The 20,666-nt window shown below is 44.5% G+C and overlaps 4 protein-coding genes across 4 annotated transcripts; 2 read left to right on the top strand and 2 right to left on the bottom strand.

The window, feature by feature from the left end:
• Positions 1 to 1,356: 1,356 nt before the first annotated feature.
• Positions 1,357 to 3,103, bottom strand: arf6a (ADP-ribosylation factor 6a). Its single transcript, XM_058057225.2, has 2 exons — positions 3,087 to 3,103; positions 1,357 to 2,953 (listed from the first exon to the last, which is right to left on the bottom strand). Exon 2 carries the CDS (start codon positions 2,574 to 2,576, stop codon positions 2,049 to 2,051), a length of 528 nt encoding a protein of 175 aa, XP_057913208.1. The 5' UTR covers positions 2,577 to 2,953; positions 3,087 to 3,103; the 3' UTR covers positions 1,357 to 2,048.
• Positions 3,104 to 4,001: 898 nt separating this feature from the next.
• prpf39 (PRP39 pre-mRNA processing factor 39 homolog (yeast)) lies at positions 4,002 to 9,346 on the top strand. Its single transcript, XM_058057223.2, has 15 exons — positions 4,002 to 4,168; positions 4,725 to 5,132; positions 5,215 to 5,426; positions 5,510 to 5,635; positions 5,715 to 5,833; positions 5,919 to 6,086; positions 6,159 to 6,339; positions 6,772 to 6,879; positions 6,961 to 7,125; positions 7,570 to 7,696; positions 7,773 to 8,041; positions 8,250 to 8,434; positions 8,525 to 8,608; positions 8,682 to 8,805; positions 8,876 to 9,346. The coding sequence occupies exons 1-15, from the start codon at positions 4,156 to 4,158 to the stop codon at positions 8,963 to 8,965; spliced, it is 2,379 nt and encodes a 792-aa protein (XP_057913206.2). The 5' UTR covers positions 4,002 to 4,155; the 3' UTR covers positions 8,966 to 9,346.
• Positions 9,347 to 9,748: 402 nt separating this feature from the next.
• Positions 9,749 to 11,026, top strand: faua (FAU ubiquitin like and ribosomal protein S30 fusion a). Its single transcript, XM_058056624.2, has 5 exons — positions 9,749 to 9,876; positions 10,298 to 10,379; positions 10,445 to 10,589; positions 10,666 to 10,721; positions 10,796 to 11,026. The coding sequence occupies exons 2-5, from the start codon at positions 10,305 to 10,307 to the stop codon at positions 10,919 to 10,921; spliced, it is 402 nt and encodes a 133-aa protein (XP_057912607.1). The 5' UTR covers positions 9,749 to 9,876; positions 10,298 to 10,304; the 3' UTR covers positions 10,922 to 11,026.
• A 7-nt stretch (positions 11,027 to 11,033) lies between these two features.
• Positions 11,034 to 13,492, bottom strand: fkbp3 (FKBP prolyl isomerase 3). The gene is made up of 7 exons (XM_058056623.2): positions 13,363 to 13,492; positions 13,054 to 13,155; positions 12,877 to 12,978; positions 12,659 to 12,794; positions 12,064 to 12,131; positions 11,877 to 11,974; positions 11,034 to 11,706 (listed from the first exon to the last, which is right to left on the bottom strand). Exons 1-7 carry the CDS (start codon positions 13,465 to 13,467, stop codon positions 11,652 to 11,654), a joined length of 666 nt encoding a protein of 221 aa, XP_057912606.1. The 5' UTR covers positions 13,468 to 13,492; the 3' UTR covers positions 11,034 to 11,651.
• Between the last annotated feature and the right edge of the window lie 7,174 nt (positions 13,493 to 20,666).

Below are 20,666 nucleotides of genomic sequence, written 5' to 3'. Positions count from 1 at the left end.
GGAGAACAAACACACACGGAGCAAACACTGCCTCAGAGATAGCCCGCCGGCATTCCCAGGCTAGGAATTCCAGCCTTTTCCATCTTCATGCAGGAACATACAGGGAGGAGCGTAGGCTTGATTTTTTTGCAAGACCAGTAATGACGACTTTATTCCGCCTGGTTATCTTTGAAGTGGAACCAGATACTGTCAAACACCATCACAAGCCAAGCTTCACAGCTGCTTGGAGGAAGCTCATAACAGAAGTAGATAGTCGAGATCAGGAGTGAGCAAACTATGGCCCGGGGGCCACATCCGGCCCGCTAAGTGTTTGAATACGGCTCGCCCTTTCTTTACAAAGTATTTCATTTAAACTTAACATACAAACTTTTGATGGTTTAAGTAGCTTTTTTAGCAATTTTGTGTGGTCTGCTGTTTACAAAGTGCTCCTGAAAAAAGGGACACAAATGACACTTTACAGATATAATAAATCCAGGTGGACTGTTACGTGTAAAATATATAGTATGCCCCCCCGTCAATTTTGTTAAATCAATACGGCCCGCGAGTCAAAAAGTTTGCCCACCCCTGGTCTAGATAGAAAAAGTTGCCTAATTTTACACGCTGGTCGTTTCATCAGGTGCTTGCGGTGTCACCACACACACGACTGGGTCTAAGTTAACTCTTACTCTAACTTCCTGTCTTATTCTCATATTTTGACTTATAAAAGTCCACAATTTGTTTTTATTTTCCAACTATCCCACTTTTCATTTAGTAAATTTTCTTCTTGGAATTCTGACTTTATTCCCTTAATATTTTGACTTTATTCTTGTATCATGACTTTTTCCGCAAACTAATTTTCCAACTTTATTCAATCATTGATTTGGTTTCTCCTAATAGTACAACTTCTACAATAATTGTATTTTAACTATTTTAACCAACGCCACTGGTCTCACTCTGTTCTCCTTTGTTCTATGAAGCGTGGAAGTACCGAACGAATGCACAGCCTGTTTGGAGGCAAGAGGAGGGAAACAGACATGCAAAATTATCCAGTTCATTTACTGTGTGATTAATTCATTTATTATCCCGAGACCTTTTTTTTTTCTGAATGAAATATCTGGTCATGTGACATTTAAATCCTGTCGCTACTTCCTCAAATTCTGAAATGAAACATTATAAAGGAGGATGAGTTGAGCAACGCGTGACGTAGGGTCAAAGAGTCACGTACGAAAGCGGAGACGACGTCATCGTTTATTGCACCGCCTGGCAGTGACTCACAGGAGCGTGCAGGAAGCCACGTCGGCGCCTTCGCTTCCTCTTCACGCGCGTCACATGTCACCTTTCGGCGGCGTGGAAAAAGGCGTCACTTCTCTGCTGATATGGATATGCAGTATTTTTTTTTATTACTTCAATCAGCATAGCAAAAAAAAAAGAGATGAAACAGAAGTGTGTGAGTTATTGATGATGATGATGATTAAAAATGGGGGGGGGGGGGGGTAGCAGTCATTGAAGCACCAATGTGAGAAAAATGGAGGTGGTCTCGAGGGTTGTCGTAAAAACACTTTCCTGGGTCCAAAAGTCAGTCAAACTAAAAAAGCGCAGAGCCAGCAGAGCCCCCCCCCCCATTCCATCCCACAGTGCAAAGAACACCCCGTTTCTTTTTAAGGCAGCTGAAACTACAAACAACGCAATGGAAGATCCATGTGACAGAAAGAATCCATATCACAGTGAGTCCATGTCCAACGTCCATCTACAGTCCTCAAGGACCCCCCCGCCCCCCTCAAAAAAGAAGCACGTACAATCACTTCTGTTTCTTTGTTTGTGAGGTCCAACAAGACATTCTTAGAAAAAGTTGAGAGTGACGTGCTGATAAAAGGCGATTCCTCCCAGAAGTTGTCCTCCCATCCTTTGGATGCAGCTGGAAGTCGCAAATGCCAAGTAAATTGCCAAAAAATAAGAGCTGAAATTCGATTTAAACTGATTGCAAAGCAAAGAAACAAACATGGGGTTACATGAATGAATTGCATTCTACTCTCTCCCGTGTTGTCATTCAGTCCAGGGCTGGTGGAACATTAAGATTTGTAGTTTGAGGTCAGCCAGGTGAGGCCCTCATAGAGTCCATCCCCGGATGTAGCACAGGAGGGCTGAACGTACCAGTTCCTGTCCCGGATCCGCGTCAGGCCCAGCTTCTCCTGGATCTCGTGGGGCTTCATGGCGTCGGGGAGGTCCTGCTTGTTGGCGAAGATAAGGATGATTGCGTCCCTCATCTCACGGTCGTTGATGATGCGGTGGAGCTCCTGGCGGGCTTCGTCGATCCGGTCCCTGTCGGCACAGTCCACCACGAAGATGAGGCCCTGGGTGCCGGTGTAGTAGTGTCTCCACAGGGGCCGGATCTTGTCCTGGCCGCCCACGTCCCACACATTGAACTTGACGTTCTTGTAGGTGACCGTCTCTACGTTGAAGCCCACCGTGGGGATGGTGGTGACCGACTGTCCCAGCTTCAGCTTGTACAGGATGGTGGTTTTGCCCGCCGCATCAAGTCCAAGCATTAGTATTCTCATCTCCTTGTTGCCAAAAATCTTTGACAGCATTTTCCCCATCTTGTTTGCTGGGCATAAATACTTTGTTGGATGGGGAAAGAAGTACAATGGCGGTATAAAAATAAAAATATTATATGTGACCTGAGCAGGTAGCAGCCCTTGTAGCAACAATCTAACCTGTGCCTTTCAAAATCAACATTTCCGCAAAGACTATCAAACAGAAGCCAACTTGCAAGCACCTCCAGAGCCCTGAGCGGGAGTCAGGCCCAGTCCAACCCCGGGCTTCGCACTTCCTCCTCGGCTGGTCGTCCACACTCGCCCGGTTGCCTGTTGGTGAAAATTCACCGCCGCAACACAAAGATTCAAAAATCCCCTCTTTCCGCTGGAGGAAGGCCCGAAAAGGTCAGTGATTCATTCGACTTTCTCCTCTCCCCCTTCTGTGACACAAGAACAGGGAGGGGTGGGTGTTAGCAGGACCGAGGACAACTTTATAGTCGAAAAAACAGCCCCTTTACGACTGGGAAAGACGGATCAAATCGTGTCTTTTAGAATAGGGTGGAAAAGACTCACGTCTGCGGCTATCGTTCCCCCCCGGTGCCCGGGCCGTTTCTCCCCCGCTCTCGATCTTCTCTTCGCCCCTCTCGCTCGCTCCCTCCCTCGAGCAGCCGTGGTGCTGTGTTACCGGAAAAGGTGCGGACTCAGAGCAGCCGCCACTTCCTCTACACTCCTGACATACGCACACACTGGTGCTGCCTTCAGATACACATGGCCGACTCGGACATCTGAGTTGATCATTCATAAAAGGCAAGCAAAATGATGCGCTGACCCCATAAAACAACAACCGCGTTTAATTCCGATGGACCCATGTGTATGTCCAAAATAGACAATTATAATACTATAATATTATAAACATGTCTGCCACACAACTCGATACTTGTCAGCATTACGTTAAAACCCAAACATCCGTGAGCATACAACTGGGACAGTAAAATGTCCTGACTTTGCGTTGTCCTCCAAGGCACCACACGCCATTTCGCATGCGCGCCGCAGCCCGCTTCATTGGCTCCCCGGGCGCCATATTGAGCTTTCAATTTGTATGTTTGACGGTGTTAAATGTCACGTCTGGTAAGACAAGTCGCCCATATTTATCATTTTGGGCAATCCTGTGAATTTCTAAACATTACAAGTCATGATGTTGTGCATAGTGTGTGCATTTCTTTTTTTTTTTAAACTTACTCGTGTCATTCAAAGCATACGTTAGTGACGTGGAGCGGGAGTGAAAAACTAGGGCGGAAATGGGCGGGATGTGTTTCGTCACATTATAACGCTTATTAAAATATACATAATATAACTCAATCGAGCCCCAGTGCGTCAAAATTAGGTGTATTATCGAACACCCGGTTAGTGTGCACATTTGTCAAGATTCTGTAGTTTACATTTATAAAATTTTACAGTACCGATCTGTGTCGAAAGTGCTGAAAACAACTACTAGCCAGGCTGTATTGACTGAGCATGCGCACGAGCTACCTCGTTTCTTCCCGTTTGAAGAAAGGATGGTCGTCGAAGCCCGCCGCGCTGTTGTCACTTATTACATATAAAGTGACCAGGAAAAGACGCTCAAGGTTGACGAAAATATTTGATGGAAGATTCTGGTAAGGTCGCCACCCGTATAGTTGTGGTAATGGATTTAACGGAAACTGTGCGATGGCCGTGTTAGCTAAAATGTCCCACGTTAGCTAGCAAGCTAACTAATTCCTAGTAGCGGCGGGTCCTGACTATTTACTGGATGGCTTGCAGGAAAATGGCGTATTCCGAACACGTTGTAGTCCTCATAGACAGGAGAAGGTCAACGGCATTTTAAGAAGCCCAATCGCCGTTTAGTAAGCTTCTTCGGCTTATTACGACAATTTTCAATGGAACTTGATTACATATTACACAAATTCCACCTCGCTTTCACTTAGCAGCGGCGGCTGTTCCAGGAAGTAGACGCTAGACAAGGCCTAACTTGGGGTTGAACTTTGACTTTGCAAACAACTATAAACCAGAAAAATAGTATTGGCAATGTTCAATACTAATTAAAATTAAATTAAACAAATACATTTCAATTGACCAAATTAACACCCCACATTCTGCAACATATATTGAGTTTTTTTCTGCATGCTTTCTTCACTTAATATAATTAACTCGACTTGTACTGTTTAATTACAGTAGGCCTTCACCCCTCACAAGACCCTAATACTGGAATGCTGGAATCAGAGTCCCCTGCTATGGCAAGCAACGGCGAAGCTTACCCCCCTGTTCTGAGCCAAGCTGCTGACTGGACTGTGGGGCATGTTGCCCCGGATGCACTTGCTAGCATCGCACCACCTGAGGATGTGGCAGCAGGAGCACCACCACCACCACCCCCTCCTCCACCACCACCTCCTCCTCAGGAGATTGGATCCGTGGAGAAGGGTGTGGAGCAGTTTCAGATTACCAGCACTCCGGACTACCACGAGGAGCAGCCGCCACCTCCGCCTCTGCCGCCGCAGCCCCCAGAACATGGCGACCAGCTGCCAGAACACAACACAGAGTCCATGGAGACTCAGCAGCAAAGCCAGGAAGTGGCTAATCAAGGTAAACCGCCACGCATGTCATGCTTACCCATTCTGGTTGAGTGCAAACTGGTACATCACAGCATCCTGTTGACTTCCTATAGGTGGTGCTGAGGCAATGCAAGCCACTGAGGATGGCATGGAGCTGGAAGAAGCCCCCAAAGATGCAAGCCAAGACCCTGCTGTCCCTGCTATGCTCGCTGCTCCTGTAGAACCAGAACTCCCCAGTGAGTTTGAAAGGCTCCTCAAAGGATGCGAAGACAGCCCGGAAGACTTCAATGCTTGGGTCTACCTGCTGCAATATGTAGAGCAAGAGGTAGGGGGAAACCACACGCATGCATTGCCAAGTGAAAGTGCTGTAACGCAACACTTCTTTTTTTTTGTTTTGTTTTGTTTTAGAATATACTGGAAGCTGTGAGAAAGTCATTTGATGTCTTCCTGCTGCGCTATCCATACTGTTACGGCTACTGGAAGAAGTACGCTGACATAGAGAAAAAACATGGCAATATACATGTGGCCGAAGAGGTAAGAATGTGTGTCTTAACTCATCAAGTGAGGATAGTCTTTGTGTTAACACCAAAGTCCTAATGTGTTTTCATGGCAGGTGTACAGGCGAGGCTTGCAGGCCATCCCGCTCAGTGTGGACCTGTGGCTGCACTACATGACCTACATCAAGGAGAACTCTGATACAACCGACCCGGAGACAGAGGGACGAATTAGAGCGTGCGTAGAGGACTTAAAATCCACATTCCAAAGATCAAGACAAGCGCAGAAAGAACATTTTTTTTTTTTTTTTTTTATCCACCAGGGCCTACGAACACGCTGTGCTCGCCGCCGGAACAGACTTTCGGTCTGATCGTCTCTGGGAGTCCTTCATCACCTGGGAGACGGAACAGGGAAAACTTGGCAACGTCACGGCCATCTATGATCGCATCCTGGCCATCCCGACACAGCTCTACTCGCAGCACTTGCAAAAGTACGGAACAAGTCAATTTTAAATCGTGTTTAAAATGCTCTCTTGTAAATAGAAATCCTTTTGTGCGCCCAGGTTCAAAGATCACATACAGACCAACCACCCCAAACACTTCCTGTCCGAGGAGGAGTTCGTCCAGCTGAGGCTGGAGCTCTCCAAAGCCAACCTGGCATCCATGGTGAGAGAGGATGGAGAAACACCCGCCCCCCAGGAGGAGCTGCCGCCTGGCACAGAGGACCTCGCCGACCCCGCCAAGGTACGAATGTGGTCGGGAATCCCTGCAAAGGGAAGCGTGAAGACAAACATGAAATACTTTCTGGAGTTAAATGGAGGTTGCCTGTTCTCCACCATGAAATAGCTACAAAGATTTGCTCAGGTTTGAAGAGTTGTCTTTATGTCGGCAGCAAAGCCAAAGACAGCCAGGGGGGATTCAAGCTGGCATCCAGTCAGGGACACTCGCCCTTAAACTAAAAGGAACAACTGAGGCCCATTGACCCCCAGCACCTGCACCTAGAGGTTGATATGCAGGGTGCACATATACGCCCCCCCCCTGCAGGCCTCTTGTCTCTGGTGATGTAAATCTATGGCTGCAGGACCAGCAGCTATTACATCATGTGGATCATGAGATCTTTGTCAGGCTCCCGTGGCTTTGCTGACCACACGTCTCTTTCTTTGTGTTTCCGTGTAGAGAGTGACAGAGATCGAGAACATGCGCCACAAGGTGATCGAGGCTCGGCAAGAAGTGTTCAACCACAACGAACATGAAGTCAGCAAGCGCTGGGCTTTTGAGGAAGGGGTAAGCTTTCATTTTCACTCGCACACATATCACTTCATGACTTGCATATCAGTCTGACAGTGGTCTGTGATCCCGTTTTAGATTAAGAGGCCATACTTCCACGTCAAAGCCCTGGAGAAGACCCAGCTGAACAACTGGAGGGAGTACCTGGACTTTGAGATGGAGAATGGCACCCCGGAGCGCGTGGTGGTTCTCTTTGAACGATGCCTCATCGCTTGTGCTCTCTATGAAGAGTTCTGGATCAAGGTATCAAGCCGTTTTCTCTCCCAAACGCTCCACTTCTACTCTCGCTGCTTCCCTGCACTCCCCCCGCACCATCGATGACAATCACATGGAGTAAAAAAAACGTCCTGCACTCTTTGCGTGTAACGTTGATATGTGACTGTATCTGTTGTATTAGGGGATGGCCAGCTTGCCACACAAGATTTGACTGCAGCATTTGCCAACTACTACGTTGCATCTTCTTCGTCTCCCACTACCTTACAGAATCTTATCTAATTGGTTCCATGAAGGTGCTGATGGGTTTACACAGAAAAATTCTAAGAACGATCTTGTCAATGAAGACATTTCAGCCGGTCGGAGGATGGGAAATGTAAATGGCCATCTTGTCTTCCCCCCTCTGTCTTTCTCTCTCATCTTTCCTGTCCTCTGCTGCCTGTCCTTCCCACTTTGTCTTTTTTCACGCTCAAGTATGCCAAATATCTAGAGAACTACAGCACCGATGGCGTGAGGCACGTCTACAGGAAAGCGTGCAGCGTCCACCTGCCAAGGAAGCCTGTCATCCACCTGCTGTGGGCTGCCTTTGAGGAGCAGCAGGGTGAGTAAAAAAGCCGCGGAGGCAAACATACACTGGTGTGGTACTTGAACTTGACTCACGTTTTTTTCTGCTGCAGGCAACGTGGAGGAGGCTAGGAACATCCTAAAGTCCCTGGAGGCGGTGATTCCCAGCCTGGCCATGGTGCGTCTACGGCGGGTCAGCCTGGAGCGTCGGCGTGGCAACCTGGAGGAAGCGGAGGAGCTCCTGAAAGAGGCCATGGATTCGTCGAAGACCGCCACAGAGACGTCGTTCTACGCAATGAAGTTGGCCAGGATGTTTGTCAAAGTGCAGAAGAGCCTGAGCAAGGCCAAGAAGGTGCTGCTGGATGCCATTGAGAGAGACCAGGTGGGTTATTTCAGTTTTTTTGTTGAACCTTTCTTCATGATTAAGCTCTCAAAATTAATTTATGGCAGGCCGCCACAACTAAATGGCTGTATCGGAAACACTGTCATGTAAAAAAATGTATTAAGCCCAGAAAGCAAGGCAAGATGACTTCTATGAAGTTGGAAATTCCATATTTTTTCATTTAATGTGTTGCCAAAAACACTACCAGACGAGTCCAAGACTGTACCTCAACCTGCTGGAGCTGGAGTACAGCGGGGACGTGACGCAGAATGAGCCCGACATCTTGGCGTGCTTCGACAGAGCCCTGAAGAGCCCCATGGAGCTGGAATCGCGTCTCCTCTTCGCCCAGCGCAAAGTGGAGTTCCTGGAAGACTTTGGCAGCGACATCAACGCGTGAGTTGTTTGCAAACGCCATGTTTGAAACCCTTACGACACCTTTGAGGCCGGACCGGGTCTCACTGTCATCCTTACCGCACATTCCAGGCTGGTGGCCGCATACAACGAACACCAGAACCTCCAGAAAGAAGTGGAGGCGTTAAAGACAAAGGCGGAGAACGGCTATGACAGGTGGGTCAAGCTTTCTAACGATGCTTAAGTTCAAGATGCACATCTCCAATGAATTTGCTATCTGTGTCATCAGCTCTCAGGAACCAGACGCCAAGCGTCAGCGCATGGATGATGACGAAGCTGCGGCGGCGGCGGCCGCTGCTGCAGCAACAGACATGACAGGCACCAACTCTGCTTACAATTACAACTGGTACCAGGTGGGTATTTATGCTCCTATATGACAACAATATTTCCTTTTTGCATGCTAACGTTTTTTTTTTTTTTTAGCAACAGTATGGTGCTTGGGGCCAAAACTCCTGGAGTCAGTACAACCAGTATGCCCAGTATAACCAGTACTACCCTCCCCCTCCTACATGATGGACGCGACCCGACCTCCAATGGAGACTGAGCAAAGCGTGCCTCGGTGACCTCATTGGAGAGACGTGTGTGTCTAGCTATTCAAATTGAAAACAAATGCTAATGTCAAGTTTTGTCCTCTGCTTTGAATTGAGATAATTATATCAAAACATCGTAGCCCCTTTTTTGGGATGACATGCATGTTTGTAAAATAAAGCTTACTTGTTCCTGCGTATGCTCAGCTTCACGACCGGAAGGCTTCGCTTTTCCATTGTCCTGGTGGTTCTCGTTCAATTTGAAGAATTTGTAATAGCTCACGATTGTTTTAATGAAGCCCAGAATGAAGAGTTCCCGTTTTATCTTTTCTGACTTGATTTCATAATAAAGAGAATGATATCCTCATGTGACCCTCTTATATTTCACATTTAAATGAATGGATGTTGGTATATATGTGCTCTGGGATTGGCTGCTGACCAGTCCAGGGTGTACACCACCTCTTGCCCTAAGACGGCTGGGATAGGCTCCTGCACGCCTGCGACCCTCGTGAGGATAAGAAAATGAATGACATTTGTACTAATACAAAAATCATGCCTTCACAATGTGAAAAACTAGTGCTTTCGATTTTATGACCTGCAAGGAATTTGTATCGTTTACATTAAAAGAAGTTAATCACCTCGCCATACTAGTATAAAGAGTGCTTAATCGCCTCACAATATAACAAAACAGTTGGATGCTAAGTTCATAGATTTTTTAATTACACGTTAGCTCGATCCCTAAGAAAAATGGCTGCCACTGTACGTCAAATACCATTATATCAGGAAATGGGCGTGGCTACGTCGTTCACAGCGTCTGACGTAAATGGACACATGCGCAGTATCACCCCTTAAACAGCCCTTTCTATGCTGCGCGTCTAACGACTAGCATCAAACGAGGTAAGGCCTGGACGAGCAAAGTGGCAAAAAGCTGTTTTAATTGATCGTTCCGTCATATTTATCTATTGCTTAACTGCCTACAACGCCATTTAACGTCATACTTTAACCTTAAACTGAACGCGCCGTTGATAAGTTGTGTTTTCCCGGGGCATTTCCCTTCCGCGTGTGGCATGCAGCTAGCTTAGCAATAGCTTCCCAGGAGGAGGAACAGCTCCAGTTATCACATTGATACCGACTTTTCAAATGTTCCGGAGTAACTGTAACACGTTGGGGTTGTTGGTGGAGTTTTTGCTTCATTGAATTGTATAATGTTCCGGATTGAAAAAATATTCAATGGCGGGTGATAGTTAGCAGCACGAGTAGACAATTCTGACGTCAAAGGGTAATTTCCATCCAATTAATAATTGGTGTTTTGTGGTAGCATCAACATGCAGCTCTTCTTGCGTGCCCAGAACACTCACACCCTCGAGGTGACAGGACAAGAGACTGTGGGCCAGATCAAGGTAAAACTTAACATTATAAAGTCACATTTACCTTTTACTAATAATTGTTCTTCCTCCTCCTGTAGGCTCATGTCCAGACTCTGGAGGGTCTCTTGGTGGAGGATCAGGTTTTGTTGCTTGCAGGCTGCCCATTGGAGGACGATGCTTCCCTGGTGTCATGCGGCATCTCCGAGCACTGCACCTTGGAGGTAGCTGGCAGACTGCTGGGAGGTGAGTTGTAGTTTTACAATGAACACGACATATTTGCATAATTCGTCAATCTTAAGAGCCTCTTCATGTCAAATAGGTAAGGTCCACGGATCTCTGGCCCGTGCTGGAAAAGTCAGGGGACAGACCCCCAAGGTGAGTGATTTAGTGCGTCCTTTTGTGCGCATTAATGAGTTTAACACACGTTTCCTCTCCCTGTTTTTACTCAGGTGGACAAGCAGGAGAAGAAGAAAAAGAAGACTGGCCGTGCCAAACGCCGCATCCAGTACAACCGGCGCTTTGTCAATGTGGTGCCCACCTTTGGAAAGAAGAAGGGACCCAACGCCAACTCCTAAAGTGCGTCCACGTGCCTCCTCACCCACCCAAAAAAAGCGATCAGCACCCAATTCAAGTCAAAATGTTTTTGTTCTTTCAATAAAACATTTAGACTTGGGACAAGATGAGCGTGTTTTACGTTTTTATTCGTACAAAGATTACACACACACACGAGCCACTTCTTTAGGTGCACATGCATATGTTCCACCATTGCAAAGACAATGCTCTATTTTACTTGTTTCCTGTGTTGACTTTGCACTACTGCGTTCTAAGGGGCTCTTTGTCAAATGTAGACCATCAAAATAAAAGCTCTCTGAAGGTACAATTTGACAAAACATTTTCGGGCGATGAGAATGTTTAATTTTAACGTGCCGATTTTTCTCATTCGTCAGAACCACCTTCTAGTTCATCAAGAAAACCCTAACAAAAAACCGTCACATGCAGAGTGAAATATAATTCAAACACGGGGATACAACCTGTGAATTGCTCGATGGCAAGCGTACCTACCGGTTTCATCCCCACAGTGTTCAAACCTCAATGTTCTTATGAATGTGAATGAAAGGAAAAGCACTTGTCTGTGAAAAAGGATATATTTATCCAAACAATGGAAAAACACAAGAAACCAAAGATCCATTATAGTTCCAAAGGAGGTAAACATTGACCCTCAGAAACAAACATAAGACCATGAGAAAAAAAAAAAAAACACTGCAAAAGGTGCTGCAACTTTTAACGTTACCGATGTTTTATCCGTTAATCCACGGCCACCAGCTCCACTTCAAAGATCAGCTTGGCGTTGGGTGGGATTCTGGTAGAAGTTCAAGTTAAAGAGAAAGCAAATAATAGAACAATGACATGGATGTATTCATTGTTGGGATTGGAGCATAGCGCTAATACAAGATGCATTTCCACAGCATTTCAGCCCAGCTTCTGGTGTTGTGAGGGGTGAGTGATTATTATGACAAAAAAAAAGGATACTTGGAATCTGGCAGGCCCTTCTTCCCGTAGGCCCACTCGGGTTCTATCTCCAAGCGGGCCGTCTCACCTTTGCTCATGGTCATAATACCCTCATCCCACTGAGGAAGCACGGAAAGGTCTCCCGTTACCAAAGACACAAGTTTGGACGTAGAAAGAGACAAAGAGAAAGAAAACGGGAATGCCGTACTCCTCGGATGACTCTGCCCATGCCCACTTTGAAGCTCAGCGGCTTTGTTTGTTTCTTCTTTCTGGCCCCTGAAGAGGAAATGGGAAAAACAAAACACACACAAAAAAACTCCATCATTCATCGAAAGTCACCATGACAGACTCCAAACCACAAGTTGGAATTCCCAACGCGGGGAAAATAACTAAAATCTAAAATTACACCAATCTCACCACACTTTGCTTTTCCGTGATGCCATCACAGGAGGGCGCCGATGATAGCAAAGTTAATGGTAAATGGTCCTTCACTTTTATAGCGCTTTTCCATCTCCCCATCTTCCATCTACTCAAAGCACTCAAAGAGGTCAAGTGTGTTGATAACCACAGAACAGGACATGAAATTTATTGACTACAACATAGTGGGAGCGTGGCTCTGTCCTGGCTGCTCAGCACAACATGGCCAAAGTCAGCATCTTATGAGTGCAAAACCTCAGAATTTTACATCTTAAAGAGAAGACCATTGTCATTTCGGAGGTATGGCTCCATCATTGGTTGTGGTGCAAACATATGTACATCCATGCAACATCTTCCAGGGCTGCTACCAGCGGTTGTTGTCCTACCTGCGGGAATGTTGGTGTCAAAGACAGTTCCATCCTCTAGCGTTCCCGTGTACCAGCAGCTGACGGTGTCGCCTTTCTTTGGGAAGTTTGTCTTGTCGCCCTTCTTCAACACTGATTTAGTGAACTTGGGTGGACCCTTTGACAAAATTAGAACTCAAGTGTTTTAGTTTGTTTACAAATATGCGAACAAGGAACCCGGAAGTTCTGACTCAGGCTACCTCGTCCACCACTTCCGCTTTGACCTCTTTTGGCTTCTCGTCAATTTTGACAGCTTTCACCTGCGCTGTCACTTCTTCCACTGGTTCTGTGCCTTTAAACCTCTTAAGAAAAACAAACATTATTCATTCAGGCTTTGCTTTTGACACTAAATGCTGCATCGCTGTGACGTCACTTACTTTGCTAGCAAACAGCTCGTTGTAAGCAACGACGAGCTGTTCTTTCTTTGCCGTTTTGGCCACATTCTTGATATTTCCCAACAATTTGTGCTCGTTGAGGAACTAAACACACAATTGGAATGTTGTCAACATTCAATCTAATGAGTATGAACCACTCATCCATTTTTATTAATAAAACACTTTTTTCCGCCTCGTTTGATGCTACACTGTGTGTCAAGCTAACACTGACGCACATGTAGGCAGCTTCCCGTCAAACTGCGTGATTATAAACGAATAAACACACTTTTAAACGATCCGTGCTTCACATACCGAGTGTGCGGCATTGTCCTGAATGAACTTTATGATGTCTTTCTTGGGCAAATCGTCACTTTTGAGCTGCTCATCGCTCCATTCCCGTGCTGGCTCGTCCGCCATTTTAAGTGGACAGACGGTGAACTCTGACCTGATGGTTAATTTAAAAAACCCAACAAATGACTTTGACACAATGTTGTTCTGGTAATTTATTATACGCATATCGACATCGTTAAATTATAATATTTATTGATAAATAACAAAATCAAATTAACTACGTATTTAATAAGGATAAGGGCGAGTCACTTCCGGCTGCTCCATAATGTGTACTGCCATCTGGTGGCTACATCGTGTCATTTTATTTACATTCACGTGATCCACCTGTCAATTTACAAGTGAATAAAATAACCAACACAACACTTTTGGCAACACTCTTGATATTTCCCCAACAGTTCGTGCTCGCCGAGGAACTAAGACGCAATGGTAATGTTGCCAACATTCACTTTCTATGAACAAATCATGCATGTTTATTAATAAAATACTACCGGAAGTTCCATCTCGTTTGATGCTACACTCTGTTTTAAGCTAACACTGACCAACATGGAGGCAGCTTCCCGTCAAACTACGCGACTAAAAACGAACACACGCACTTAAAAAAATATGCACTACACATACAATGTGTGAAATTGTCCTGAATGAACTTTATGTCGGTCTTTGCTCATCCTTCCTACCTGGTGCTAACGGACAAACAGAGAGCACTGAAGTGTATGTCAAATCAATCACACATCAGGAAGAAGGGGGCGGGACAACCGCATAGAACACAAACTATAGTCTTGGTGTCAGTACAAATTAGTAAATACACACACTGTATTTAAATACACACTGTGTATTTACTTATGTACAGTACATAAAATTATAACAAACTAAATCTGTGTACAAGGAACACATAATACACATAATATTAACAGCTGTTTAAAAAGCAGTGCTGCAAAGCATGGTGGGAGATGGCACTACACCTATTTGGCATCCCCTACTGCTGCCCCGATTGTGCCAAAGTCGTAAAAGTTGTATAGTAAAACCGGAATAGTGCTTGGATCCATACCCAGAGATGGTTGGTTCAATTCCCCATTTGAACTCAAACTACAGATGTACTCTTCCTTTCATTCTACCTGTTAGCGTATTTCCACAGCATTTCAGTCCAGCTTCAGCTTCCGAACGGTTCCCGTGTTTCATTCAAAATTGTTATTGTCAATAGCGTTGGGATCCAGACCCAGAGATGGTTGGTTCAATTCCCCATTTGAACTCAAACTACAGATGTACTCTTCCTTTCATTCTACCTGTTAGCGTATTTCCACAGCATTTCAGTCCAGCTTCAGCTCACGTGTTTCAATCGCTCTTAGGATACACACACGTTTTGGTTTGTGTAGTACACGTACGCTTGACTAACAGCATCTTTCCAGCGGTGGCAGAGCTAGCTAACATCAATGTTGCATGGGGTCAGGTTGCCATAGCGAACTGCCTCGTGTTGTTTAGACGTCAAGCTCTTCTCAGTTGCGTCAGCAGCGACACTGTACATCTTAATAATTCATGCAGCTGCGGCGGGAGAAGAAAAGAAGCCTCCGTTCAACACAACAACACTGACAAGGAGTCACGTGATGCCGATGCTCTCCTGTCTTTTTGACTTGGATTTTTTTTGAAAAGGCCGCTCTTGTTACTAGGCAACAAGGGAGGACTTAAGAGCAAGAGGAGAGAGCTAATTATCGCTTCAGGGGAATTCTCGGTGGTCTTGCTTCATCGTGTGCTTCAAGTGTGTGGCGCAAAGGAAATGACATCATCAGCCACTCCAAAAAAAAAAAAAAAAAAAAAAACATTCCAGGGTGTAGCAAAGTTTTCCAGCCTGGTCACATGACACATTTGCAAGGATCATTAGTGCACAGAAACTCAGTTGTGTATTTAATTCATTTAAATATATTTTATTTCATGTCATAAAATGAATACATGAAATATAAAATAAATGTAATATTTACTTAAACTATAATAATTTCTTTACATTTTCCCTACATTTTAACGAAAGACCTTGAACACAGCACCACATTGCTATCTCAATAAATGCTACTTTGTGTGGCTAAAAGTTGGTGCCTCCTGGCAGCTGTGTTTGTTTGCTCACAGCGGATCTCAAGGAGGACTCCTTCGATTTGAGAGCGCTTCACATCGACAGGTTACCAAACAGCACTCAAGATGTGCTCACAATGCGGCACTCCGCTCTTTTTTGCACACACACACACACGTCCTCAAATATGGATCCGCATCGTTCACTCCTCGGAATATTGATGTTCTATTTACACAATCCTAGTTGATTTTCGGACAAAATTATGCATTTTATTTATAGCCTTTATTTGGCATATTCATGATTTGTCAGTTTTGAATGAGTCGACTTAGAATTGTCCATTGTCCAGTTATGCTGCAGTTACGCCGTACGCCCACAGGAGGGCAGCATGCGCCTGCTGATGATGGACTCACTGGCCCTGCAGGCACGTGGGCTTGGCTTGGCTTCACAATAGCAAATAAGTGACGGAAGTACACAGACTTTAGCATGAGGCTAGACAGGTGTGGAATTTTAGCCACACTTTACCGTTCAAACGTGAACACATGAGACGATAATGTTGATATTTCTCTACACTACCGATAGCAACATTTCACACTCGTGAAACGTGCTGAAGAAATAAATCACAATAAATGACAATATGCAATGGTGGACTTTCAAAATAAAATGCCAGGTTGACAGGAAATGTCAAATGAAGACTAAATACATTCATTCATTCATTCATTTTCTACCGCTTTTTCCTCATGAGGTTCGCTGGGGGTGCTGGAGCCTATCCCAGCTGTCTTCGGGCGAGAGGCGGGGTACACCCTGGACTGGTGGCCAGCCAATCACAGGGCACATATAGACAAACAACCATTCACACTCACATTTGTTGATATATTTATTTATTTTATGAAGCATGAAAGTAAATACTATAAATATAATAGGAAAAATACTTCTTCCACTGTAAAAAATATTACATAAAAAAGGCAGGCAGGAAAAACACAAAAAAACCCAATCCTAGTTGATTTGTGATTTAAAAAAAAAATCATTATGAAACAATCATAAAAATAAAAGAAGTACATCAATTCATCAGTGAAACTAAAATATTATAATGAAAAGATTACACAGCCGCTCCACAAAAAATGGAAATGAAAGATGGATAGATATATATATTACTAAAAAAACATTTTTTTTGTTTTTAAAAATGTAAAGACAGACATTTTGATGGGGAAAATAATCATATTTAAAGACGTACACAACCAAACTACAACAGGAGGAAATGTAATATGGATTGAATATCTGACCCCCAAAGTATTTTGCACTAAAAGTACCCTTTTATTGTTCAAAATGGACCAAAAACCCCTCAAATAACAATAATAATAATAGTCACACTACAAGTGGAAATCAAAGATGCCCCCCACCCTCAACTAGAAAAGGCCAAAAGTAAAGCACCCCCGCCCAAAGTGGTTGGTGATGCCAGGCGTCTGGCGGCGCCCCGTAGAGGATCAAGTCTATTTTTTCTTCGCACTGAGCCCAATAATCTGGCTGTAAGCCACCAGGCCAGCTCACTGACACAGCTCATCCTGGCCAGGAATATTAAACACGCTGCACTTGGACCGCCGCTTTCTCTTGGGATTAAATCCACACCTTCTCCCTCCAACCCAAACGCCTCGTATCCAACACCTCTTCTCTACGGGCACGGTGACGACCGCTTATGTCGGCCACACCAGGGCTGTCGACATAAACGGGTTCCACGGTGGGAATCAGCGGCGTCCAAAGTGCGACCCATACGGCAATAAAGTCATAACATTACGACGATAAATTCATAATATTACAGCAATAAAGTCATAATATTATGGCAGTACAGTCATAATATTATGGAAATAAATTCATAATATTATGGCAATAAAGTTATAACATTATGGCAATAAAGTCATAATATTATGGCAATACAGTCATAATATTATGGAAATAAATTCATAATATTATGGCAATAAAGTTACAACATTATTGCAATAAAGTCATAATATTATGGCATTACAGTCATAATATTATGGAAATGAATTCATAATGTAATGGCAATAAAGTCATAACATTATGGAAATAAATTCATAACATTATGGCAATACAGTCATAATATTATGGAAATAAATTCATAATATTATGGAAATTAAGTTATAACATTATGGCAATAAAGTCATAATATTATGGCAATACAGTCATAATATTATGGAAATAAATTCATAATATTATGGCAATACAGTCATAATATTATGGAAATAAATTCATAATATTATGGCAATATAATCATAACATTATGGCAATACAGTCATAATATTATGGCAATAACCAAGAAGAAAAAAATATTTGAAGGTAATTTTAAAAGAATAAAGTGGTAATATTATAAGGAAAAATAATAAATAATAAATGAAAAAAACATACACATTTTAAAGGTCATTTTATGAGAGGAAAATAAAATAAAGTTGTATAAAAATGACCATATAATGGTCATAAGTCATAATCCCAAAAGACGATTTATGGACAATATTAGGAAGAGATTATGAAGATTATGAAGCTAACAGTTAGCCTAGTTAGTGTCGCGTATCTACGTACGTATCTCTACGTATGTACGCTACTTATGTACGCTACGTGCCTTACTTCCTGGCATCGCCGTGTGGGAAGAAGTTAATCAATAATCCTTTCAAGTCAAAGAAGCCTCCACGCGTGTTCTTTCTGCGTCTGCGAGGCGTTCAAGGCATCGGCGTGGACGAGGAAGTGGTGACGTGTCGGCCATGACACCTTCATATTCCCTCCTCCTTTCTTGTTCAGGCAGATTAAACCCCCCCCCCCCAACCCCCTGAAAAAGAGGCCGTGAGGTGTCTCATAAATACTAAGCAGAATAAACATGTTTTGTTATCAGCCTGTGCCCCCCCCACCCCCCACCCCAAACCCCCCCATACTTTACACGGTACACTGATGGAATTCCGAAGCAATTTTCAATTACACCAAAGCCACTCAGTGTGTGTGTGTGTGTGTGTGTGTGTGTGTGTGTGTGTCAGCGTTAAAGCACCGCCGCATCCTAAGTTAGGAGCTCGGCGTTTGAGAAAAAAGGGGGCGTTTCCCAACGGCCTCCACTGAAAGGTCAAAGGTTATTGTCACGGTCAAACCGAAGAACCTTTGACCCTTTCAACTCCAACATGGCAGCTCCCCAGCATGACAAGTGAAAGACACCAGTTTGACGCCCCTGCACTCATTCGTTGAGTAACAGTTTTTATTAAGTACTTTGAGTACTTAGTGCTTACTAGAATATTGTAGTACTCCAGCTAACATCGGCTAGCTAACGCTAACGCTACTCCAACGGAACCGAAACTTCCAATCTTTGTCACTCGGCTTTCTAATTAGTAGATGGCAGATGAAATGTGGGGGGGGTTGGGTAAGGGTGGGGACACATGGCGTTCAAACCCTCCGGTGGGGGGGGGGGGGGGGATCTCATGCCACCTGTGTTCTTGTGATTTCTGAGCTTTTCCAGGTGAGCCCGTCTCTCTCGGCTCCCGCTTCAGCTCTTAATAAGACTCATTTCACGGCAGGACGCCAGGAGATTAGCCGCAGACCTGCAGGCTCAACTCCGCCATGGACGCCCTCCAAAGACATGCGGCTTGCTGGAAAGGAAAGGATGGGAGAGGAGAGGAAAGGAAAGGAGGAGAGGAGAGGAAAGGAAAAGACCAGGAACACTGCCGCACCACATCTTCATCCTCCTCTTAGCTAAAAACCCCTGACTTCTTTCCTGCGGTCTCTCCAACAATACCCTCAAGTCTCCACTAGGGGTCAGCAGTGAGTACTTCCTGTCCCTGAGGTCAAACCAAACAAGGAGTCAGTGAACAACTTCCTGGACAAACACCAACAAAAACAGTAACCCCCCCCAACTAAATATCACTTTTATGGATAATTTTGAGGTAGAAAGCTTGCTTCTGTGTCCCTCTCCGTGTACTTGTGACTATAGGGGTGTTAATTCATGTCTAGAGGTCTCTAATAATTCATTCATTCATTTTCTACCGCTTTTTCCTCACGAGGGTCGCGGGGGGTGCTGGAGCCTATCCCAGCTGTCTTCGGGCGAGAGGCGGGTCACCAGCCAATCCCAGGGCACATATAGACAAACAACCATTCACACTCACATTCATACAATGGACTATGGACAATTTGGAGTCGCCAATTTGGAGTCGCCAATTAACCTAGCATGTTTTTGGAATGTGCACGGGGGGAACATGCAAACTCCACACAGAGATGGCCGAGGGTGGGAATTGAACCCTAGTCTCCTAGCTGTGAGGTCTGCGCGCTAACCACTAGTCCGCCGTGCCGCGTCTCTAATAATGATAATGATAATAATGGTAATCACTCCCTGTGTTGCAGGGGTGTCCAAGGTGCGGCCCAAAACACCTTATATTAGCAAAAATTAGCCTTTAGCAAGAAAAGTCAACAGCAAAAATTGAAAATTCATTTTACAACAATGTTAAAAAAAAAATAATAAAAATTATGTTATTTAAGGGCGGCACAGTGGACGAGTGGTTAGCGTGCAGACCTCACAGCTAGGAGACCAGGGTTCAATTCCACCCTCGGCCATCTCTGTGTGGAGTTTCCATGTTCTCCCCTGTGCATGCGTGGGTTTTCTCCGGGTACTCCGGTTTCCTCCCACATTCCAAAAACATGCTAGGTTAATTAGCCACTCCAAATTGTCCATAGGTATGAATGTGAGTGTGAATGGTTGTTTGTCTATATGTGCCCTGTGATTGGCTGGCCACCAGTCCAGGGTGTACCCCGTCTCTTGCCCCAAGACAGCTGGGATAGGCTCCAGCACCCCCCCCCGACCCTCGTGAGGATAAGCGGTAAAAAATTTATGAATGTTTACTAATGTAAAGGTCACTATAGGGTTGTAATTTCATATCTAGAGATCTCTAATAATATTAAAAATCCGTATTTAGAAGGTCATGAACAGGTTTTCTATGTGTAATATGTGTTATTATGTCTACTATATTGAGTAATAGGAAATATAAATATGACTATAGGGGTGTTATTTCATGTCTAGAGGTCTCTAATAATAATAATAATAATAATGGTAATCACTCCCTGTGTCCTTATTTGGAGCAAGTCAACTCCGGTGTTGTGTTCGTGGACACCCCAGGGAGTGGTAAAAGTGTAAATGTCCAGGGGGCAGCAGGGGAGGAAGGGGGAGGATGTCATC

Source organism: Doryrhamphus excisus, linkage group LG19, assembly GCF_037039965.1.
Source record: "Doryrhamphus excisus strain RoL-2023G ecotype Guam linkage group LG19, RoL_Dexc_Guam_v1.1, whole genome shotgun sequence".
Lineage (NCBI taxonomy): Eukaryota > Metazoa > Chordata > Actinopteri > Syngnathiformes > Syngnathidae > Doryrhamphus > Doryrhamphus excisus.
Note: the sequence above shows the minus strand (reverse complement) of the source record. Positions and strands in the feature narration are given on the sequence as shown.

Coding starts and splice junctions, on each gene's coding strand:
- arf6a (XM_058057225.2), bottom strand. CDS start 2,576: ATGGGGAAAATGCTGTCAAAGATTTTTGGCAACAAGGAGATGAGAATA.
- prpf39 (XM_058057223.2), top strand. Junction 5,834..5,918: donor ACAGAGGGACGAATTAGAGC/GTGCGTAGAGGA, acceptor TTTATCCACCAG/GGCCTACGAACACGCTGTGC. Junction 6,340..6,771: donor ACCTCGCCGACCCCGCCAAG/GTACGAATGTGG, acceptor GTTTCCGTGTAG/AGAGTGACAGAGATCGAGAA.
- faua (XM_058056624.2), top strand. CDS start 10,305: ATGCAGCTCTTCTTGCGTGCCCAGAACACTCACACCCTCGAGGTGACA. Junction 10,380..10,444: donor AGACTGTGGGCCAGATCAAG/GTAAAACTTAAC, acceptor CTCCTCCTGTAG/GCTCATGTCCAGACTCTGGA. Junction 10,590..10,665: donor AGCTGGCAGACTGCTGGGAG/GTGAGTTGTAGT, acceptor CATGTCAAATAG/GTAAGGTCCACGGATCTCTG.
- fkbp3 (XM_058056623.2), bottom strand. CDS start 13,467: ATGGCGGACGAGCCAGCACGGGAATGGAGCGATGAGCAGCTCAAAAGT. Junction 12,979..13,053: donor ACGAGCTGTTTGCTAGCAAA/GTAAGTGACGTC, acceptor GTTTTTCTTAAG/AGGTTTAAAGGCACAGAACC. Junction 12,132..12,658: donor TGACACCAACATTCCCGCAG/GTAGGACAACAA, acceptor TTTCCTCTTCAG/GGGCCAGAAAGAAGAAACAA.